General features: G+C 38.7%; 1 protein-coding gene across 1 annotated transcript in view; it reads left to right on the top strand.

Moving 5' to 3' along the window:
- Positions 1 to 1,082: 1,082 nt before the first annotated feature.
- The window catches only part of wdr18 (WD repeat domain 18), a 55,015-nt gene continuing 32,085 nt past the window's right edge, over positions 1,083 to 24,012 (top strand). The window contains exons 1-3 of the mRNA XM_030130487.1: positions 1,083 to 1,233; positions 9,746 to 9,810; positions 16,369 to 16,493. Of these exons, the coding sequence (XP_029986347.1) occupies positions 1,114 to 1,233; positions 9,746 to 9,810; positions 16,369 to 16,493 (310 nt within the window). The 5' untranslated portion in view covers positions 1,083 to 1,113. The remainder of the gene's footprint in view (positions 1,234 to 9,745; positions 9,811 to 16,368; positions 16,494 to 24,012) is intronic.

Below are 24,012 nucleotides of genomic sequence, written 5' to 3'. Positions count from 1 at the left end.
GTTCATTTTATTGATCATTTTTGCTGTTTTTGTTAATTTTGTTAATTTTATTCTTTTTTTACTTTGGTACATTTTTTATTTATTTTTTCATGTTACTTTGTAAAATTTGTATTCGTTTTTTTTTCATTTTATTAATAACTTTGGCTGTTTTCATTCTATTGCCTATTTTATTATTTCTGCATCAGTTTTGTTCAGTTTGCGACTTATTTTCATTATGTTACTTATTATGTTGTCCGTTTATTATTTTTTTTGTTCATTTAATTGATTACATTTACCTTTTTTTTCATTTTGTTGCCTATTTTATAATTTTTGCTTCGATTTTGTTCAATTTGTGACTTTTTTTCATCATGCTACTTGCTACGTTGATTTATTTTTCATTTTTGTTCATTTTATTGATCATTTTTGCTGTTTTTGTTCATTTTATTGCTTATTTTATTCTTTTTTACTTGACTTTGGTGCATTTTTTGTTTATTTTTTCATGTTATTTAGGATTTTGTAAAGTTTGTATTAGTTTTTGTTAATTTTATTCATTATTTCTACATAAACCCAGTGTGTCCTTCCACACTGGTCCAACTCCATGGATTGGTGAATGCATGTTTTAGAACAGGTGAGTCCTGGTCCTCCTGAGCCACTATGCTGCATGTTTTAGATGTTTTCCTCTTCCAACACATCTGATTGACATGATAAGCCGATCAACAGCTCTGCAGAAGACTGATAAGAACCGTCAGGTGTGTTGGAAAAGGAAACATCTGAAACATGCAAGATAGAGGATCAATGACAGTGGATGGACACACTGGGTTTATGTAGAAATAATGAAAAATAGGAGTAAAAACTCAGACAACCTTTCCAAAATCCTAAATAACATGAAAAAATATACACAAAATGTACCAAAGTGAAGTAAAAAAGAATAAAATAAGCAATAAAATGAACAAAAACAGCAAAAGTGATCAATAAAATGGAAAAAAAAACAGCCAAAGTTTTCAATACAATGAACAAAGATATTTGGGTGGTTTTTGGTTGTTTGGATGATGTTTGGGTGGTTTTTGGGTAAGGCTAGGGTTCAGTCCATCATGTCCTGTCTTTTTCCAGGTGTGGGAGTTGTCCTCAGGTGAGATGCTGCTGTCCGTCCTCTTCGATGTGGAGATCATGTCTGTGACCTTTGACCCTTCGGAGTACTTCCTGTTCTGTGGCGGCAGTGATGGCAACATTTTCCAGGTGTCTCTGTGCAGCCAGGTGAGTGTCAGCCTTTAATTTAACCCTTTTAAGGGGCGTACGATCAGCGCTGGTTTGATTAATGCAATAAAAGGGACGGAAAATGACATCCTCTGACAATTCTTTTACACTTTTTCAGCATCTGTTCATTTATTGTCAGTTTGAAATGTAACAAATGTCATACCCAAGTAAGATCTTAACAGTACTTAACAGAGTAAAATGTTGAAAAAAATGAACGAGACCGAACGAAAATGGAGTAAAATAATGAAAAAATTGACAAAACCGAACAAAAATGGAGCAAAATATTGAAAAAATGAACGAAACAGAGCAAAAATAAAATAAATGAAAAAATGAACAAATACCGACAAAAATGGAGTAAAATATTGAAAATATTGACAAAATCAAACAAAAATGGAGTAAAATATTTAAAAAATGACCAAAACAGTCGTTTAAATATCGGTGGAAGTCAAGTCTTCATTTGCTGTTTTTTTTCGTATTTTTTCGGCTGTTTTTTTTTTGTTTGTTTGTTTTTTTGTTTGTTTTCCTGTTTCGGTCCCAGTTCGTCGTCACGTGCGACCCATCCCCCCATCATTCGGGTAATCCTCAAACCGCATCATCTTCACGTGTTTCTGATGTTTAGTCTGATCTGTGATTAAACACAACACATTGTGGTTACCGTAGCGACAGACGACAATGAGCGCTAATTAGCCGGATGAGGCTAAATCCTGGAGTGAAGACGTTTCTTTTCTTCCGCGGCGTCCTTTCTTCCCTTTCTGTCGCTGTTGTTTCTTTTTCATGGCAGATTAGCATGTCGAAGCTCAGCGCTGCGCTAATCCTCTATACAAACCAGTGAGCTCGTCTCCGATAAGGACCCCCCCCACCCCACCCCTCGCCCCCCCCATCCCGTCTTCCATTGCTGATAGCGTCTCCAGTCTCTGAGGACGATTAAAGCTGCTCTTCTGTGCTCGCATCCACTTCAGCTGCAGCAGCTTTTATTCTGTGAGTGGGTAAATCCACAGACTCCAGTGGAGGCAGGAATCCACCTCGAAAAAAAAACAAAACAAAACAAACGCTGACATTAACCCTTTGAAGACCGACGCGTCACTGGTGACACCGCCATTTAAACCACTCCAACTCCTGAACCGTTTACGATACTGACGGACTCCAACTGCCATCTTTTAGCTAAGGTCGGGTTCTTTCATTGGTCTGTAGGAGGGCGGGGCATCGACCCGATTCATAAGATTCGGAATTGATTTGATCGTGATTCGATTCAGTCTGAATTGATTGATTCAGATTCGTTTAGTGATACCAAAGTACGGCAGCCATGAACACATCAGTACTGACATTAGACTGTGTCATAAATCTGACATGTCATCAGTAAATACTAGGGCTGGTAGAAAATATCAGTTCTGCAATATATCATGATTTTTCATTTCACGATACTGTATCGATATTAAAAAGTACTGTATGGATATTTTTAGGTATTTATTCAAATGCAGATATTGTGGAGGTTCATTTAAGTTTTTCTCTTTTGTTTCTATTTTATTTATTCTTATTTCACACTCTTTTATTCAATAATGTCGGTTCCTTTGTTTGGATTGAACTCCAATCCTGTTCTGATGTTAGTTGTGAACTAATAGAATCTGAACATTTGAACAGGATCTGAAACTGGAATGTCTGGAAAACAGAAGTTCAGTTTGAACACAGTTGGAACATTTGCTGATAGAACATTAGATCCTGTTGGGATCAAATACAAATGTGTTTAGGATTTGTGCAGATTTCTGCTGGAATTCAATTCTTCCGGAAAATAATCAAAAAAAGTAACAAACAAAAACAAAGGCCTTTTTAACAGTATCATGATATATCGTAATATATCGTATCGTGATCCGAGTTGATTTGTATCATATCGCCTGATTCTAGTAAATACATGAATCTGCTGTGAAATAATGAACTCAGACGGTCCCGTGTTTGTCCAGTGGATCAGAACAGACTTCATCAGTTGAAAGTGGGCGGAGCTTAGAGCAGCAGAGAGCAGTCGGTGAGAGAGACATGGAAGATTATTCTGACTTTTATCAGTGTTTTAGTGGAGAATTCTGTAAATAACTGTATATAATAGTGATAGTTCTGTTCTGGAGTGTTCTACTAGTGGGATTTAATGCATTTTTCTCGAGTTTTGCTGTTTTGTTTTGTTGTTTTTTTTTACCTTTTTCTCTGTATTTTTGCTGTTTGTTTAGTTCATTGATAGTTGTATTTTTGTTTAGTTTTGTTTTGTTATTATTTTATTTGGGGGGGGGGATTTGCATCAATTTACAAAGTTTTTTATTCGGTGTTTATTTTTTCATTATTTTACTGAATTTTTGTTCAGTTTTGTTTATTCTGTTCATTATTTTACTAAATTTTTGTTGTTTTCATTTTGTCATTATCAATCTTTTTTTCCGCTTTCATCGTTAGCTATTTGCTGTTTGTTTTTTCATTATTTTAATCAATTTTTGTTTGGTTTTGTTCATTTTGTTCATTATTTTACAAAATTTTTGTTTGTTTTTCTTAATTTCTTCATTAATTTACTACATTTTTGTTTGGTTTTGTTCATGTTTTCATTGTTATACAAAATGTTTGTTCGGTTTTGTTCATTTTTTATTATTATACTAAATTTTTGTTCGGGTTTTGTTCATTTTTTCATTGTTATACTAAATTTTTGTTTGGTTTTGTTAATTTTTTTTTATTATTATACTAAGTTTTTGTTTGGTTTTGTTCATTTTTTACATTTTTTTACTGAAGTTTTGTTCATTTTTTGTTATTTTACTAAATTTTTGTTTGGTTTTGTTCATTTTTTCATTATTATACAAAATTTTTGTTTGGTTTTGTTCATTTTTTCATTATTATACAAAATTTTTGTTTGGTTTTGTTCATTTTTTATTATTATACTAAATTTTGTTTAGTTTTGTTCATTTTTTAGTATTATACAAAATTTTTGTTTGGTTTTGTTCATTTTTCATTGTTATACTAAATATTTGTTTGGTTTTGTTCATTTTTTTTATTATGCCAAATTTTTGTTCAGTTTTGTTCATTTTTTCATTGTTATACTAAATTTTTGTTTGGTTTCGGTAATTTTTTGTATTATTATACTAAGTTTTTCTTTGGTTTTGTTCATTTTTTTTATTATTTTACTAAACTTTTCTTCATTTTTTTATTATTTCATTAAAGTTTTGTTCGGTTTTGTTCATTTTTTCATTATTATACAGAATTTTTTTTCGGTTTTGTTAATTTTTTATTATTATACTAAATTTTGTTTGGTTTTGTTCATTTTTTAGTATTATACAAAATTTTTGTTTGGTTTTCTTCACTTTTCATTGTTATACTAAATATTTGTTTGGTTTTGTTCATTTTTTGTATTATTATACCAAATTTTTGTTCGGTTTTGTTCATTTTTTCATTATTTTACTAAGTTTTTGTTCATTTTTTCCATTATTTTACTAAATTTTTGTTTGGTTTAGTTCATTTTTTCATAATTTTACTAAAAAAAAATTGGGTTTGGTTCATTTTTTTCATAATTTTACTAAATTTTTCATTTTTTCAATATTTTGTTTTTCAGCTTTAATCATTAGTTTTATCCCTGTTTTTCTCTGTATTTTTGTGGTTTCTGTAGTTGATTGATTCTTTTAAGTTTTATTTTTTCTTATCATCTTCTGTTACTGAAAGAAATGTACATTTGCAGCATTAAAGCTCCCAGACTGTGGCATGCGCTCCGTACTGCCCCCTGCTGTAACACCTGTATATATATATATATACATATATATATATATATATATATGTCACAGTAGAGATTGAAATCCAGTAGGATTCGTAATCCTACTAGGACAGATAGGAATTTTAGTTTGTCCTAGGACAAACTGAAATCCTACAAGAAATTAGGATCTGAAGATTAACCCTAACCCCCTAAACCCCCCTAACCTCCCCTAACCCCCCCCCACCCCCCCTAACCCTAACCCTAGGACAGATAGGAATTTTAGTTTGTCCTAGGACAAACTAAAATTCCTATCTGTCCTAGTAGGATTACGAATCCTACTGGATTTCAATCTCTACTGTGACATATATATATATATATATATATATATAGATAGATAGATAGATAGATAGATAGATAAGATGTATAAATACATATATTATATGTATTAGATGTATAAATACAGATCCCAGACCAGTGGAGAATGTCAGAGTTCATCAGTTTCTGGACCATAACTGTGAAACTGCTGAAACTGAAACCTCCTTCAGAGTCCAGATATGTTCATGAATGTGTGTTTGAGGTAAAGCGACCTCAGCTTTGCTCATTAACTCTGTCATAACGGCTTTAATTAGTCGTTCACATCAGTGGGTTTCAGCTGCGACTCGTTCTTCTCAGTCTAATCGTCTCCACATGCAGGATGGAAACACTGGTATTTATTTCAAAACTGAACGCTGACTGTTGAATAGGAGCTTCAGCCCTGTGACACTGAGTCATGACTTCATGACCCGGTTCAGAGTCAGTACTAGTACCAGACGGGCTGATAACCCGGTTCAGAGTCAGTACCGGTACCAGATGGGCTGATGACCCGGTTCAGAGTCAGTACCGGTACCAGACGGGCTGATGACCCGGTTCAGAGTCAGTACTAGTACCAGACAGGCTGATAACCCGGTTCAGAGTCAGTACCGGTACCAGACGGGCTGATGACCCGGTTCAGAGTCAGTACTAGTACCAGACAGGCTGATAACCCGGTTCAGAGTCAGTACCGGTACCAGACGGGCTGATGACCCGGTTCAGAGTCAGTACCGGTACCAGACGGGCTGATGACCCGGTTCTGAGTCAGTACCGGTACCAGACGGGCTGATGGAGTTCTGCTTCAACAGTGAAAACACACAGTTCACCTAAATATGGCACTGGGTCCACCACAGAGTGTGAATGGAGGGCTTTAAGGCACTGTATGGTACTTGAACTGGAACTGGTACTGGTACTGGAACTGGTACGGGTACAGTTACCGGTACTGGTACTGGTACTAATACTGGTACTGAAACTGGTACGGGAAATGGTACTGGTACTGGTACTGGTACTGGTACTGGTACTGGTACTGGTACAGGTACTGGTACTGGTTTGGGTACTGGTACGGTTACCGGTACTGGTACTGAAACTGGTACTGGAAATGGTACTGGTACTGGTACGGGTACTGGTACTGGAACTGGAACTGGTACGGGTACTGGAACTGGTACGGTTACCGGTACTGGTACTGATACTGGTACTGGAAATGGTACTGGTATGGATACAGGTACGGGTATGGGTACTGGAATTTGAACTGGTACTGGAACTGAACCTGGTACTATAATGGGACCTGGACCTGGATTTGATATTTACTCGATATTTTCCAATGTGACTTCAGTCTGAACGTCCAGGTCGCATTTAACTGACTTTTACGTCATTGAAATGCGACAAACGTCCCAGTTGTCGGTCCCAGTTGTTGGTCAGAGTGGAGGAAAACCAGATTTCCTTCTGTAAACACAGTGTGTGTTTGCGTGGTCTCGTGTTCCATCAGGACATGAAGAGATTTCCTGAGAGCGTCCTGAAGTCGTAGTTTCTTTGTGATGTTAGCCACAACAACAGAAGACAGTCATCGTATGCAGTATTTTGGCAGAGCTGGATTCACATGGAAGCTTCTCCTTCACTCATTCTCTAGTCCAGGCCTGTCCCTCCACCTAGGGCTGCACAATGTTGGCCAAAAATAAAATCCCGTTTTTTTTGCTCTAAAAACTCGATTTTCAATTTTGATTCAGGCTGGTGGTGCCGTTTTAGCCGGCATGTCATTTTTGCATGCAGTAACGCACCACTCCCACTCTGGTGTGTGATGAAGTTTGAGAAGCTGAAATAAGTCGGTTGCGTGGCTGTCTGACAGATACCGCCTTCAGACTGAGTTTGCAGCGAGGAACGGTTTGGTCTTCATCGGAAACTTTAAAGCCATACTAATTCCACGCAACCGATTTCCTTGTGCTACTTTTAGCCACAAACTTCTCACTCTCTTTAGTGAACGGCATTTTTGTAGCGGTGTGTGGAGACCAAAGACTGTGGAGACCGCTGTCACAGTTAGGAGGAGGAGCCTACGGTAGCCTGGAGGAGGAGCCTACGGTAGCCTGGAGGAGGAGCCTACGGTAGCCTGAAGGTGCACGGCCCAGAGACATGAGAGAGATTAACTTTGATTTGACGATTACCCTTTTTCAAACACCACCCTAATTAAATAATCCAATTTCAACTTAAAATCGATTAATCGTGCAGCCCTGCCTCCACCAATCAGATTGGTCCGACTGAATGACGGGGAGTGGACGGTTCCACATGTGGAATCGGCCGAAAAGACTGGAGACGGCTTTAACGACGGCTGATGGAACAGAACACACCAAACACACTCATGTCACCGACCTCACCAGACTGACCAATGACGACCGACCGCCGAAAATCATGTTGGTGCGTCTTCACCTTTTAGAGACAGAACCTGACGACCTCACATTCACCTGGAGTTTGATTCCCGTAGAACAGGACGCTGTCATACAGGGAACACTGGAACTGTCTGGAATATTCTCAAATTCAGAACTTTTCCACCAGGGAGGAGGAGCCGTCAGTTTGAACTGTCTTTAAGTAGGTCATTGAATGTTTCCGCAGACGTTAATGATCGTTCAAAGACAGCGTTTCCGTCTTGTTGAACCTGACTCCGGGGCGTCTCCGAAGTTCGTCTGAAGCCGTCGTTTTTTTTCCTCTGACGGACTCGGAACGCAGCCGTCGTTTCCAGCCTTCATCTGCAGCTCAAACGCTGACATAAATAAACAGATTCCATCCAGTGTTTCCTGCTGCCAGCGGATGTTTTTCAGCTGCTGTCAGATTATCTGCGCTCACCTTTTAAAGAGTCGGAGCTGTTTACCTGAACCACCACTGTTTTTTTGCTCGGCGGCTTAAAAACCCGATTCACAGTTTAATGAAGCCGAGTTCAGCCCCGCAGCTCAGCGCTGTCTCTGTGACGAATTTATCAATGAATACAGAGCGACAGCGCCAACACAGGGGTCGCCACCGGTCACAGCCTCGCCGCCGCCGCTGATGGACGGGGAACATTGGGCTCCGCCGCCGTCATCCGCGCTGGAAATCTGATCCTGATCCTGACGCCTCCTTTCAGCGCTCGTCAACACTCAGATTAATTTGTTCCTGGTGCATGTTTTTCACTTCTGTCACACCAGTGTTTTGAACATAATCAGACTGAAACGAACACACCGGGTCGTCTGTAGCAGTGTTTGACGGGTTGACCTTCATGTCCTTTTGCAGCTGATACCGATGCTGGAAACCGTCTGCGTTCGCTGTAAATCTGAGCTGATACTGAAGCTGGAAACCGTCTGCATTCGCTGTAAATCTGAGCTTTGTTGAACTTTGATTTGACCCAAAATCAAACAAACCACAAGTACAAGTTCATGTGAGTTCAGTTATCCAACGACGGAGCCGCCGTGACATCAGAGTTTGTGATTTGGTTCTCTGATGATGGAATTTGTTTGGGTTTTTTGGAGCCTGAAGTGACCATATTTGGACAAAAAAGGGGCGGAGCTGTAGGGGTGCAAAGGTTCATGGGTGAACTGATGAAAATCAAACAAACTACAATTTACTGTGAGTTCAATTATCCAACAACGGAGCTGATTTGGCATCATAGTTTGTGGTAGTTTTTTGGAGTCAAAAATGACCATATTTGGAGAAAAGGGGATGGAGCTGTAGTGAAAGGGGTCATGGGTGAACTGATGGATAACTCCAGTGTTTTTTGTGGACACTCTGATGAAACTTTAAACCATTTGTTTTTTTGAATGTGACGTCACAAAGCAGTTTGGGTCGAACTTAGGTTCTTCTATTTTCACCCATGTTAACATGTCAGACTGTTTTTAACTGAGAGATGTTCTATGTTATTATGAAAATAAGAACAAATGTCTGCAGTATTTAGTTAATGTTTTTTTTCGGGGGGGGAAATATTTCATTCATAAGCTAAAATGTTCAGCCTCCAAACCAACCTTTCCTCATTTATTAATTGAATTTAACTCACTTTATAAATCATTAGCCCTTGTTAATAATAAAAAAAGAAATACGACATTTCTTGATAGCTATGATAAGATATTTAATGTATCATCTGACATTTAATGAAAGTTTAGATGAGAAGTTATTTATATATATATATACATATATATATATATATATATATATATATTTTTTTTTTTTTTTTTTTTTTTTTTTTGGTATATGAATTATTGTAAATATATTCTGTACATATTCTTATACATATATTTACTCTATATATTTTTACAACTGTATTCTCACGTATTGTGTGTATTGTGTTACATGTTAAGTGTTTGACAATGTTTGTAAATTGAAATTTAAATAAAGTTAAAAAAAAAAACAAAAACAACAAAAACTGGAAGACCCGCCCCCCTTCAGCTCTGTGATTGGCCGATGAGCAGAACCTGGTCCATAAACTGTGAACACTTTGTGTTTCAGAGTCTGAGTCGGGACAAACCTTTTCAGACGGACAACAACGGGAACCAGGTGTTTAAAGGACACAGGTAAGAACACACCCAGGTCCACCTGGAACCCAGACCCTCCCAGGTCCAACAGGTCCTGGTCCATGGGTCTGTTCAGACTGAACACATGTCCAGTTGTCTTTACTAAAGGGAAGGCGTCTAGTGCCGCGTTTCCACTGTGTGGTATCGGCTCGACTCGGCTTGACTCAACTCGGCCTTTTTGCGTTTTCATTACTAAAAAGGACCTAGAATCTGGTACCTGGTACTAGTTTTTTGAATCTGGTACCTGGTACTAGTTTTTTGAATCTGGTACTAGTTTTTTGAATCTGGTACCTGGTACTAGTTTTTTGAATCTGGTACCTGGTACTAGTTTTTTGGTATCAGCTCCGCTGAGATTCCAAGCGATACTAAACAGTGATGTGTAAACACTGCAGACCACTGATTGGTCAGACAGTTTTCTCTGTGCCCCGCCCTTTTACAAAAACAGATGTGTTAGTGGACAGTAAATCTGTGGGTCCATTAATCCACATGAGAGCAGCCCAGAGCTACACCATGGTCGGTCCAGGACATTCAGTCTGTGGTGGAAGACGTAAAAATTCAGATGAGACAACACACAACCAGCGAGTTTTCAGCAAATCTGAGCAGACGACACGGAAATAACACACCGCATCGCTATGACGACCAGGTACTGTAAAGTCAGTAGTATCCTGGAATGGAAACGGTCTGCAGGAATACAGAGTTGAGCCGATTCCACGAAGTGGAAACACAGCATAAATGTTGAAGCAGATTCAATTCTGGAAAGTGATCAGTAATTTTTCCACAAAAGAGTTTAAAATAATGATAAATAAAATATAAACAATAAAGAAAAACAGAAGAACTAAAATGAACCTCCACAATATCTGCATTTGAATAAACTAGCGGCATTGTACCCGTGGTGCCATTGTACGATAGCGCCCTCCTGTGCTGCAACATCAGGACACGCGTCGGACAAAGACGTGCCGGACACAGAAACGTCCATTATAATAGGATACCTAAAACTATCCATGCAGTACTTTTTAAAATTGATACAGTATTGTGAAAGGAAATATCTCAATCTATTGCAGAGCTGATATTTTCTAACAGCCCTAGTCATGTGACCGTGGCCCCCTAAGGGTTACAGAGTCATCAGGTTTATTCCAACTCAAATGGATGTGATCTGTAATAATTATTCAGTCTCCTCATTATTTATGTGTGTGTTTAACCATTATTGATCCAGGAAGGTCAGAACAGAACCTGTCCATCCACAACTGTTGGATGACATGTTTTACACAAACAGCTGATCATCAGCTGATCAGTCATATGAGTCAAATGTTCAGAATTTAGTAGAAAAAGCTGTTTCCACATTCCCTGGTAAATGGTTTCAACTGGATCCACTGGTGCTGGAGGAGTGGATAGAAACTGTTGAAATTCACAAAATGGACAGATTAATATTTATGCTTAGTCGGGCTGTTAGAAAATATGGGTTCTGCAATATGTCACGATATTTCATTTCACAATACTGTATCAATATTAAAAAGTACTGTATGGATATTTTTAGATATTTATTCAACTGCAGATATGGTGGCGGTTCATTTATGTTTTTTGTTTTTTCTTTATTGTTTTCCTCTTATTTCACACTCTTTTATTCAATAATGTTGGTTCCTTTGTTTGGATTGAACTCAAATCCTGTTCTGATGTTAGCTGTGAACTAATAGAATCTGAACATTTGAACAGGATCTGAAACTGGAATGTCTGGAAAACAGAATTTCAGTTTGAACACAGTTTGAACATTTGCTGATAGAACATTAGATCCTGTTGGGATCAAATACAAATGTGTTTAGGATTTGTGCAGATTTCTGCTGGAATTCAATTCTTTAAGGAAATAATCATTTTAAAAAAACACCAAAAAATGGCCTTTTTAACAGTATCATGATATATGGCATCGTGGTTCTAGAATTGTGATTTGTATGGTATCTCCAGATTCCTGCTGATACGCAGGCCGCAAACTGAACTGTACGTAAGAAAAGGGCGAATGGATGAGTTTCTTTAAATTTAAGTACAGTTAATGTGTGGTTTGTTTCATAGTCTGTGAAATGTTCTATAAACTGCTGCTCTAAAATTTAACTAATTAGGTAACTTGATTAGTATTTCATAACTATAGCCTAAATTCTCATTTCTATTAGATTGTGACTATTATCTGTTGCCGATTGTTATGTTCTGTACGACAAAATGATCAACAACTAATAAGAACTAAGTGTCAAAAAAAAGGAATGAATGAATATTTTATTTGTTATGTACAAAAACACATACATGGGCGACACGGTGGTGCAGTGGTTAGCACTCGTGCCTCACAGACAGAAGGTCCTGGGTTCGATTCCAACCCCAGTCGACGGGGGGTGGGTCCTTTCTGTGTGGAGTTTGCATGTTCTCCCCGTGTCTGTGTGGGTTCTCTCCGGGTACTCCAGCTTCCTCCCACCATCCAAACACATGCACTGACAGGTTAATTGGTTAATAGGTGTGAATGTGAGAGTGATTGTTTGTCTCTATATGTTCAGCCCTGAGATGAACTGGTGAAATGTCCAGGGTGAACCCCGCCTTCGCCTCTATGTAGCTGGGATAGGCTCCAAGAGACCCCCGTGACCCTAGTGAGGATAAAGCGGGTTCAGAAAATGAATGAATGAAAAACACATACATATAAAAACAAAAAAACCAGAAAATGAACACAATTGGTCACTGAAAAAGGAAGACGCTGAATCCACAGGTTTATTTCTGCTTCTACTCCATCCTTCCTCCACCTCCACACCTGAAGTTGCAGCAGATGAAACATTCACACAAATTCATCTACATTCAGTTTCTTCAGTCACTTTGAAATCATATGACTTTCATTGCCCTGGAGAATTTGATAACTTAAAGCTTTTTTAAATTTCGACAGCGAGCGACAGTTTCACTTCATCCTTCAGTTGGTTCCATAATTTGACCCCAATAACAGAAACACAGTGAGATTTAACGTTTGTTCTGACTTTACATCAAATCAAAGTTTATTTCTATAGCAACAACGTAAAGAAGCCCAAAGTGCTTTACATCTAAAAGCATGATTATTTTTGAATTATTATTATTTTCATTATTATTATTAAATGTACGTTTCATACCCAAACATCCCTCTTAAATTATAATTCCCTTCTCTTTACTAAGAATTTTTCTGAATACGAACAGGAACACTTTTACTTTTAGCGCGAAACATAATTTCCATTGTTTTTAAATATACAGAATATATATACAAAAAAGAAAAGATAAAGCTGCTTCCAATTAAAGTCACTTTTCTGCAAAATTGGGGACGTTTTTTCCTCCAGTTTTCATTGTTTCCATAAACAGCCTTCCAGGTTGAAATTTGTGTGTTAAATATATTTATGGAAACATGCATGTTTTTAATCTGGCAGACGGACAGGTAGATCCACCGATAACGAGTCTGAACCATCAGTCGACTGATTCATCAGCGACATGTGAAGGATAATTAACATCTAAATAAAGTCAGCCCGTCCACTTTAGAACCCAAACCCTGTTCCAGTGTCAGTTTCAACCCAACAGCGTACATTCAACAGCTGACAGCCCCGTCTTCATCCAACAGGATCCTTTCCATCGTATCCCAAAATGCCTTGCAGACTCATTCACAGCCTAATAATGTGGGATAATTCCAGGTTCGGACAGAGTGACGGTGACACGGACGCCGTTATCGGAGTAGAACCATCAAAGCTAACGGCAGCGCAGACAAACAGCGACAGCGCCTGTGTTTATGGAAGACGCTGCGATCCCATTGGTTCCCTCAGGAGTCCCATGACCCCAGGGTTTACTGAAGGGGTTCTGATGTATGACCCATGTTCATAGATCAGCTGTTTGTGCACACGGTGGCACAAATATGAACCATATTAACAACATTCTATGACGACGAGCAGAAAGCTCAAAATATCACAAAATAAGTTTCTACAGTTAAGCGAGATGTAAAAGTTATAGATTTAAAAGGTTTCTGGTAGAAATGCACGTGTTTTGTGGGGGCTCGTCCAGGATCAAACTGCCTTTGTTCCCATTAAATCCTGCAGTGTCGTAAAAGTAAAGCTAAAGGCAGCAGTAAAAGCCCAACAGTTGAAAATCAAACTAATGGGCTGTAAAAGCCCCAGTTTCCTTCAGCTCACCTGCGGCTGTGTTCTTTAAAAGTTCCACACACATCTGGTTTATGATCCGCTGAAAATCCATCCAAACGGAACATTTTAGAAACACTGTGGACCTGGGGTGGTTCTACCTGGACTGGAGGATTTTCAGAGTCTGTGACACAGGGGTCAAGCATGCGTCCCGGGGGCCAAATCCAGCCCCCCAAAGGGTCCAGTCCGGCCCTGGGGATGAATTTGTGAAATGCAAAAATTACACTAAAATCTGCCCAATCAGGTTCCACATTCAGACCAGTTTAATCTGCAGTGGGCAGGACCAGTCAAATACTGTCATAAGCTCCACATTTTTCTGTTTGTAAATGTAAATATTTTCATGTATTCACACTAAAAGTATAATTTTGCAAAAAATGTGGATAACCTGAACAAATATGAACAATCTGAAATGTAGTCAGTACAATTTTAATAATCTTCTGTCTGTTATTAAATGTTCTGTGTGTTTGTAGATCCACTGTGGTCTATAAGGTCTAATAAATGTGTAAATGATAAACTGAGGCAGAATGGTGTTTAAATTACACCGATTTTTTCAGTTTGTTCCGTTATTCACATCTTTTGAAAGGATAGTTTGTAGATGGAAACCTGTTCAGAATTTAAATGTCCTTTTTTTTTTACTCTTAAACAGAGAAAAGTTTAGAGTTGACCTTATTTCTATGTTATTCTGTTCTTATTTTCCTGGTTGGGTCTGCTGCAGATCAGATTGAGCTGAACATGGAACTGAACTAACATGAGTTTGACAGACCTGATGTATGAGGACTGAAACTGAACCAGAGCATCTGCAGGCCTCTGCCATCACCACAAACATCTGTGTGTCTGTAGAAAAGGTTCTGTCTTACTGGAATCGAACATACATTTTACATAAATGTAAATAAACTGGATCTTTTTAAGCTGATACTGACTGAATAATGATTATGATGATTACTGGAATAGAATGTGATAGAACTCTGTCATTTCTGGTTAGTTTTCCTTGGTTTTCAGCAGCTGTAGGCCTCACAGTCATGGATTATATCATGATAATTATTAGGGCTGTTGGAAAATATCAGTTCTGCAATATATCACGATATTTCATTTCACAATACTGTATCGATATTAAAAACTACTGTATGGATATTTTTAGGTATTTATTCAATTGGAGATATTGTGGAGGTTCATTCTTGTTGTGTTTTTCTTTTTTGTTTCTATTTTATTTATTCTTATTTCACACTCTTTTATTCAATACTGTTGGTTCCTTTGTTGGGATTGAACTCCAATCCTGTTCTGATGTTAGTTGTGAACTAATAGAATCTGAACATTTGAACAGGATCTGAAACTGGAATGTCTGTAAAACAGAATTTCCCTTTGAACACAGTTGGAACATTTGCTGATAGAACATTAGATCCTGTTGGGATCAAATACAAATGTGTTTAGGATTTGTGCAGATTTCTGCTGGAATTCAATTCTACAAGGAAATAATCATTTAAGAAAAGAAAACAAAAAAATTGGCTTTTTAACTGTATCATGATATATCATATCGTGATCCTAGTATTGTGATTTGTATCATATCACCAGATTCCTGCCGATACACAGCCCTGATAATTATTTGGATAAAAAGAAACAAAAACTTACTGTATTTTATTTTCTACTAATGTTTAAGTTCTTTTATTTTAAGGATAAAATGACAAAAAAAAAAAAAAAAAAAACCAAAGAAAACCTCCATGTAAACAATGTAATCTAATATGGCCGCTGCCCTGTGATGTCACAATATGCAAATTAGGTGAGTACAGTTACTCCCATCACACAGTTTGGGTCAAACCCAGTGTTTTTCTCCTTCAGGTTGACTTTATCTGGAACCACTTCCAACATGCAGCTTTTTGAAACACTCATATCAAAACTGAATATTTTTGAAAAAAACTTTCACTGATTTTAAACTTTATTCAAACATTTGATAGAATTCTGTCATATTTCTTCAGCAGCTGTAGGCGTCAAAATCATGTATTATATCAGGAAAATTATTTGGATAAAAAGATACGAAAACTTACTGTATTTCAGTTTCTACTATCGTTTAAGTTCTTTACTTTAAGGATAAAATGACGCACAAAAAAAAAAAAACGCAAAGAAAACTTCCATGTAAACAATGCAATCCAATATGGCTGCCACCCTGTGATGTCACAATATGCAAATTAGATGAGTACATTTACTCCCATCACACAGTTTGGGTCAAACCCAGTGTTTTTCTCCTTCAGTTTGACTTTATCTGGAACCACTTCCAGATACAACTGTTCGAAACATTCATATAAAAACTGAATGTTTTTGAAAAACAAATTTTGTCTGATTTTAAACTTTATTCAAACTTTAAACATTTCCTGACGACGAGTGTGCGTTTCCTCAGGAATTTGGTGACGTGTCTTTCGGTGTCGATGGACGGGACCCTCCTCCTGTCGGGGTCACATGACGAGACCGCTCGCCTCTGGGACATTCAGAGCAAACAGAGCATCCGCTGCCTCGCCCATAAAGGTAAGCCCCGCCCCCTTTGGCCACGCTATCGCTCACATCATCAGAATGGATGCTGTCACATGTTTAAATGGTGCTTTTATTGTGAAAACAGAACAAATGCTTTTACTGTGAATAGGGATGTAATGATATGAAAATTTCATATCACAGTTATCATTATTATCACAGTACTGTTGAAATTGTGCTCAAAACATTCAGAAAGTACTAATACACACACTGAAAGAATTTAACCAAGTTATATTAAAAAAAACAAATATAATTAAAGCTGCAAGAAGCATTGGTCGGGACCTCGCGCTCTGGCCGGGTTCCCCCTCCCATGCCACCACCCGTTACCGGTCACGCCTCCCTCCACCCATTCTTGTTGTTTGGCGTTTTTTGGCAGGCTGATGTTTTTTTCCCCCATTTATAATAAGGCTTTTATTTTGAAAAACCCTACTCTGTGTGTGTGTGTGTGTAAGAGAGAGAGAGAGAAAGAGAGAGAGAGAGAAGCAGTTCTAATCATTTTTTTTTTAATTATGTAAGTTAGATCAGTAATACTAGTAGTAGTAATAGCAGTAGTAATAGAAGTATAATAGCAGTAGTTGTAGTAGTAGTAGTATTAGTAGTAATAGCAGTAGTAGTATTAGTATAAATAGCAGTAGTAGTAATGTCAGACACATGGTTGCTATGGACTCTACAGTGTGTGTGTGTGTGTGTGTGTGAATGAGAGAGAGAGAATCAGTTATAATCATTTTTTTATATTATCCAGTTTGGATCAGTAATAGCAGTAGCAGTCTCTCTCTCTCTCTCTCTCTCTCTCTCTCTCTCTCTCTCTCTCTCTCTCTCTCTCTCTCTCTCAGACACACTCACTCACTCAGTTGCTATGGACTCTCCATGGTTGCTATGGGAGCATAAACATGGCAGGTGCACCTGATCAACACTAATGACTTAGAGGAGACACTGGAGTTTCAGAGAAATGAACTAAAAACCACCTGTCAGACAAACTGACGTCAGTCCAGAACAGTAGCTCCTATCTGAAAACTTCTGTCATGTCAGACTTCTGGAAGGTTGGAGCAACATTTGAATGTATAATGTGATGAAACAAAGTCAGAAGTGAATCAGCAGTGAGTGTACGAAGGTGGAGTTAGTCAAACATGTGAGTGAGACAAATGGAACACAGGAGGGAAGGAGGGAAAAAGCAGCAGTTGTTGTGTTTGGAGGAACACAGATCCAAAACTAAACACTTTAACATTCAAATGTCAACAGTCTGGGAAAGAAAAGACATTTTCCTACATTTGGATGTAGAATTTATTCCTGTAACCCCAGAAATATGAGAGTTATGATGAGTTGTTTCTAGACTTTCAAACCAAAACAGCCTCTGCACTGTTTGAGCAGCAAGATTTCAGCCAATCAGCTGTCAGCATGTGTGTGCATGCGCACGTTCACCTCACATGGCTCCTGTAGATCAGACATGTGACTCAGTAGAGTTAATACTGTAGTTCACTCAGACACCATTTCTAACATAAATTGCTGTAATTTGAAAACCGTACGTCGTATCTCAAAAATTTTTTCACAGGAGTGTTCTGCTGTGTTTTTTGATCGCTTCAATATATAATATGTGGAGGAAAAGTCCAAACTGAATTTTCAGTTTCAGACTTTGCAACTTTCAAGGCTTATAAAAAAAAAACTAAGATAGTTATAAAAAAAGTGCGAGATCACTTTTTTGAGAAGGGTTCACTCTATCTTCTGGCGCTATTTAGAAGACAATACAACAAACGGTGTGATAGGAGTTAGTTTTAGAAATTATATTTTGAAACGCATATTGCGAACTTCCCGTTGGAGCTAGCTCATAGGTGTCAGTGCGTGATTTGTTGGGCTCTATTAAATGAAAGTTTTGGCATTGGTTTCGTGTGTCTACGACATTCGTAGTGGAAGTTTGCTATTTGCGCATTTTAGTTTGAACGGCATTTTGCGAACTTCCTGTTGGAGTTAGGTCATGAGTGTCAGCGCGTGATTTGTCGGGCTCGATGAGACGAAAATTTTGGCATTTGTTTCATGTTTCTACGACATTCCTACTGGCTGCTAGGGCCGTTTTTGTGTTTCTAGGGGGCGCTATAGAGCTCATTTTGATTCCTATTGGGTTAATTTTTACATTTTATAAAAAATGTTACCAGACCTGACATGTGTGCCAAATTTGGTGAGTTTTCGAGCATGTTAAGGGGGTCAAATTCCAGTTTATTGCATCTCGGTATAATAATAAAAAACGAACAAAATACAATAGGGCCTCTCCCTCACTGTGTGAGAGAGAGGGCCTCTCCCCATAAGGGCTCAGTCCTTAATACCAGTCCCAATGTCCCTTCTGTGTCAGAAACATTCCAATATTAACCCTTAGTGGTCTGAGTCTATTTTGTCTGTTTTTCAGTCCTTTTGATTTGGCCTTTATATACTATATAAACAAATGTTTACTATACCCATGTTTGGATCTGTTTTTTCAGCACAACTTCATCTATATCATCTGTCTATTATTTTTTCACTTTAACCTACTATAAAAACATAAAAGGACAAAAAACACAAAAAATATTTATTTATTTATTTATTTATTTATTTATGTATTTAATAGGGACAGTGCACATTAATGAACATCTCCAGCAGTGTCAGCTGTAAATCTGTCAGGTTGTAGCAGCAGTGCTCATTTCCATCTGTCGTCCCTCGGCAGGTGACAGCAAAGACAGTGGACAAAAAGGCAAAATATTGTAAAAGACATCGTAAAAAGACAGTAAACAGAAATGCAAACATCCTAAAAACACCCAGAACAACACAGTGAGGACGGTCTACTGACGGTCCCAGGTCTGGTTTTCCTTCATCCAGTGTTTCAGCTGGGATCTGAAGGAGGCAGAGGACTGGGAGTCTGTTCTGTTCAGCGCTAAACTGGTCCAACATTCAGTCCCAGTGACTGACAGTGTGGTTTGTCCAATAATAGTGCGCCTGCGTGGCCCCTCCCACTGACAGAGCTGTGGCCCCTCCCACTGACAGAGCGGGATTTGATCAAATCTGTCCAGGGAGGAGGGGCCAGTCCATCCAAGACTTTATATATCAGGCAAGCATTTTTAAAATTCACAAAATTATTCAAATTAAGAAATTTATATTTATCTAAAACAATGCAGTGGTGGAAATGAAATGTTTTTTTATCAAATATTTTTATGGCTTTTTAAAAAAGTGATTCTATGGGTTTGAGTGATGTGCCAAAAGCAAGTGAGCAGGAAGTTCAACAGTGTTCAATATGAGAGAAAACCATAGAGTGTAAAAACATCTGAGCTCATGGAGGGTCAACAAGGGTCTGACCTGTTTAAATGTTGCACATTCAAATGTACTGGCTTCTTCAGTCGCTTTATGTGTTGTTTAAGTGTTAATGTTGGGTCTAAGGTTAAGCCCAGGTACTTGAACGGTCTGACTAAATCCAGTTCCACCCCTTCAACAAAGATGTTGGACTGTTTCAGTTCAGTAGTCTTTTTGGTGAACACCATGCAGACTGTTTTCTTTGTATTCAGCTGGAAACAGGATTCTTTGACCCGGTTCTGCACACGGGTCCTGGTAGCTGTCAAAGTTCGGGAGGCTTCCTGTGGATTTTTGGCATGTGTAAAAATAACTGCATCATCTGCGTACATTTGAGTGTTAACATTTAGACAGACTACAGGAAGGTCATTTACAAAAATACTAAATAAAATAGGCCCCAAAACACTGCCTTGGGGGACCCCTGCTGGACAACTGAGGTAAGATGAACTGAAGCCAAAGGGACACACACTGTGTTCTGTCACACAGCCAAGACTGAAACCAAAGCAGTGTTTCTGGTGAGAGATTCAAACGGGTCAGTTTGGATAAAAGAATGTGGTGACTGACGATGTCAAAAGCCTTCTTGAGGTCTAGGAAGACGGCTCCTACACAGGCATGTTTATCGAGAAGACTTTGGACTTTTTCAACAAAAATACAGTTTGCAGACTCTGTGGAGTGATTATTATGAAATCCGAATTGCATTGGATGTAGGGGTGTGTGTCCAGTGTTTAGGTGTGCATTCAGCTGCTTTGCCACCCATTTTTCTGCAATCTTGGAGATCGTGGGGAGAATACTGATAGGCTGAAAATTAGCCATTTCAGTTTTATCACCAGACTTATAAACTGGTGTGACTACAGCCAGCTTCCATGCTGACGGCACAACACTTTGTTTAAAAGATAGATTTACTAAATGAGTTCTAGGTAAAATTAGTGCATCTTTGTGCAGTTTTAAAAAATGAGTACTGAGACCATAAACATCCTTAGCCTTTAAGCGGTTGAGGGAGTTAATAATGCTGGCCACTTCCCCTTCTGAAATTTCCTCTATCCTAAAAACAGCCTGACAAGGACTGACAGGATAGTGTGCACAGTCAGGTTGAGTTATCTCATTAACAGAATCGACAAAATATTTATTCATTTCAGTTGCTATGATAAGAGGATTTTGCACAAAGGTGTCATTTATTTTGATTTCAAAGTTATTAGTAACATTTTTGGGTTGTTTACCAGTTAATTTATTGATATTATCCAAATTACTTTGCTATTTCCTCTTGCATCATTTATAATGGTGATGTAAAAATTTGCTTTGGCCTTACGAATTAGACTTGTAGACTTAGGTAAATTTCTGCCTGTCAGTGGTTAGACCAGATTTTAGAGCTTTCTTAAGCAATATATCTCTGTCTTTCATCAGTTTTCTACACTCGTCTGTCCATGGTAGCACATTTCTACTGTTTTTCCCTCGTCTTCCCCTCTTTGTAAATTGTGCCATTATTTTATTTACTATTAGTCCAAAGGATTCACAACCCTTTTCTATATTATTGTTCATGAGAACTTGACTTCACTCCAGTCAGTCTCTTTAAGAGCTGCATCAAGATTTGGAGTTTGATTTTCTGGAATGAACTCATGACAGCTCCCAGATGTCTGTGGGTTAAGGAACCTAGCTTTTGATAATTTACGTGAAAACAAAGTAATATTATAGTCAGACATCCCTGTTAAAAGATTCTTGGTTTTGAGAATTCTGTCAGGCTGGTTTGTGAACGTTAACTCTATTCGAGTTGAAGAGCGAGTAGTTATTCCGGTGGGTTTTTCTATCAATTGTTTGAGATTAAAACGTTCTGTAATATATTTCAGATTTTTTCTATCCTTTTCATCATCCCAATTGGTATTGAAATCTCCCAGAATTATCAGCTCTTTACTTGATTTACAATGTCCCAAAACAAGTTTCAGGTGATCATAAAATTCTATAGTTGCAGATGGTTTTCTATAAATGCAGAAAATTGTAAATGACATTTCAGAGGAGAGAGTAATAGTTACACTAATACATTCAAGTTCAATTTCACTGGGCAGTTCAATTTGTTTGCATCTTAGCGTGTTTCTAACATACAATAAAACACCCCCACCCCTTCCTTTGCCCCGGTCTCTTCTAAAAGTTTTGTATCCAGGCATATTTATCACAGCATCCGGAGAGGAGCAAGTTAGCCATGTTTCTGTCAGTCCTAAAAAATCAATGTTCGAGTTTATTAATAAGTGTTCCAGTTGTTCTTGTTTAGGAGCCATGCTCCAGATGTTTAAGTGGCCTCCGAATAATCCACGGGGTTTACACTTTGGATCCCAGACTATTTTAGCCTGGTTTAGTGTTGTAAATACTTTGGTAGTACGGTACTTTTTAAACACTGGATTCCTTAGACTGATATCCTTGTGCGCAATGCGCTGTTTGTGGCATGTTTCTTCGGGTGCCCGCGTGGTCGCGCACTCACTGGAGTAAAGTCTCTTCGGCCCAGTCTGGGCCTCAGTAACGCATCCGGTCGCCGTTGGTCTGGGCCGTGTAGGGCCCACCTTACCAGCAACCAAGCCAGGCGTAGATGTCAGATCCAAAGGCGCAGGCACAGGCATGTTGTCGCTGTCAGCGTTAGTAACACCGACCAAACCGTGGGCGCGTGCGCAGGCATCACCTGAAGCAGGCACCCCAGGGAGCACACCAGGGAGCACACCAGGGAGCATACCAGGGAGCATACCAGGGAGCACACCAGGGAGCACACCAGGGAGCACCCCAGGGAGCATACCAGGGAGCACATCCGCCGCTGCTAGTCCACCTCACCGGAGCCCCGGGCCAAAACAAGTGCATATGGGACCACCATCAGGCAGCAAGCCAGGAAACACCAGGCTGCCAGGCACACCAAGGTGGCCACAGAAACACGCCGGTCCAGCAGGGGCAAACCGGAGCCACGGAGGGAAGTGGGTTTGGCTAAAGAGGTTAGTACCGGAGCCACCGGGGGCTGCGGGGGCCCATTCACAGGAGACGTCGATGCTGTAGTGCTTGGATCTGGCGGTGCTGGACCAGGATTCATTTCTATGTCTCCAGCAATTAACAACATTATGATCAGTTCCTTTTGTCCTGTTTGCGTTCCAGTCGATTCGTGCGTCTTTGTAGCGACTGTTGCGTTCCCATTGTTGAGTAGTTTGGAGTAGATGGCATATTGATTTTGTAGGATGTAGTTGCTTCTCTTTTGCAAATATTGCTGTCTTGTGCACAAAATTAGTATTGTTGAGACATAAGATACTAAAAACCAGTCTGGTGGAGATGGTTTAGATGGCTTTTGTGGAGGGCACACAGCACCTGCAACCTGTGCACACACACGGCAGCCATCTCTCATCTTTAGAACATATAAAATCCAATTTGAAACATGTATATAATTTATTGCATAAATAACACACAGACGCTTAACGAACCTTTTCAAAGACTGTAAAAGTGAATATTGGCTCCAAATATTAGGTATAGAAAATTAAAATTGTAATAAATTCAAACTATACTCTAATATTTGACATTAAAGCAGCTCTGTACATCGGGTTTTTTCTCGTAAACGTGCGGTAATCAAACACAGTTATCACGAGAATTAGAATTTAAACGGTAATACTAACCGTCTGTGATTTTACCACCGTTTATTGTTATACCGGTAATGGTTCCATCCCTGATTGTGAATAATGTCTTCTGTAATAAAAGTATCTGGTGTCTTTCACAATAAAAGTCTTCCATGTCAATCAGCCTTTTCACAGTAAACTCCCATAAACTCCTTGACAACAGACTAATTAAAGACACACTGAACATCTTTACATTGGTTTACAGCAGAAGTACCTTCTAGAATGAGTCCTCCTTTAACAGTTTGTGAAGTGGTGTTTAATTTTACTGTGAAAGTCCTTCAGATTGGTCACGTCTGGTCAATCATCTGCACTGAAGTTCAGGAAAACATGTTCTGTTTGTCCAGGTCATTATTGAAAACCAGCTGTGAACTAACGAACCTGCTTAAGTGAAGGTTCAAACATTTCAAACACAAACAGGTGGAGTCAGGAGAAGGATTGGGTTTTCCAGGAAATTACATGAAATACTGAAAGGGTTGTGGGTACAAATCCGACTGAAGTGTCTTCTGTCAGGTCTGACGGTTTCACCTGGAGCAGTTCAGGAAGTTCAGGATGTTTTGGACCTTCTCTTTATACAGTCTACG

This window comes from Sphaeramia orbicularis, unplaced genomic scaffold (assembly GCF_902148855.1).
Source record: "Sphaeramia orbicularis unplaced genomic scaffold, fSphaOr1.1, whole genome shotgun sequence".
Classification (NCBI taxonomy): domain Eukaryota; kingdom Metazoa; phylum Chordata; class Actinopteri; order Kurtiformes; family Apogonidae; genus Sphaeramia; species Sphaeramia orbicularis.
This window is presented reverse-complemented; position numbering and strand designations above follow the sequence as displayed.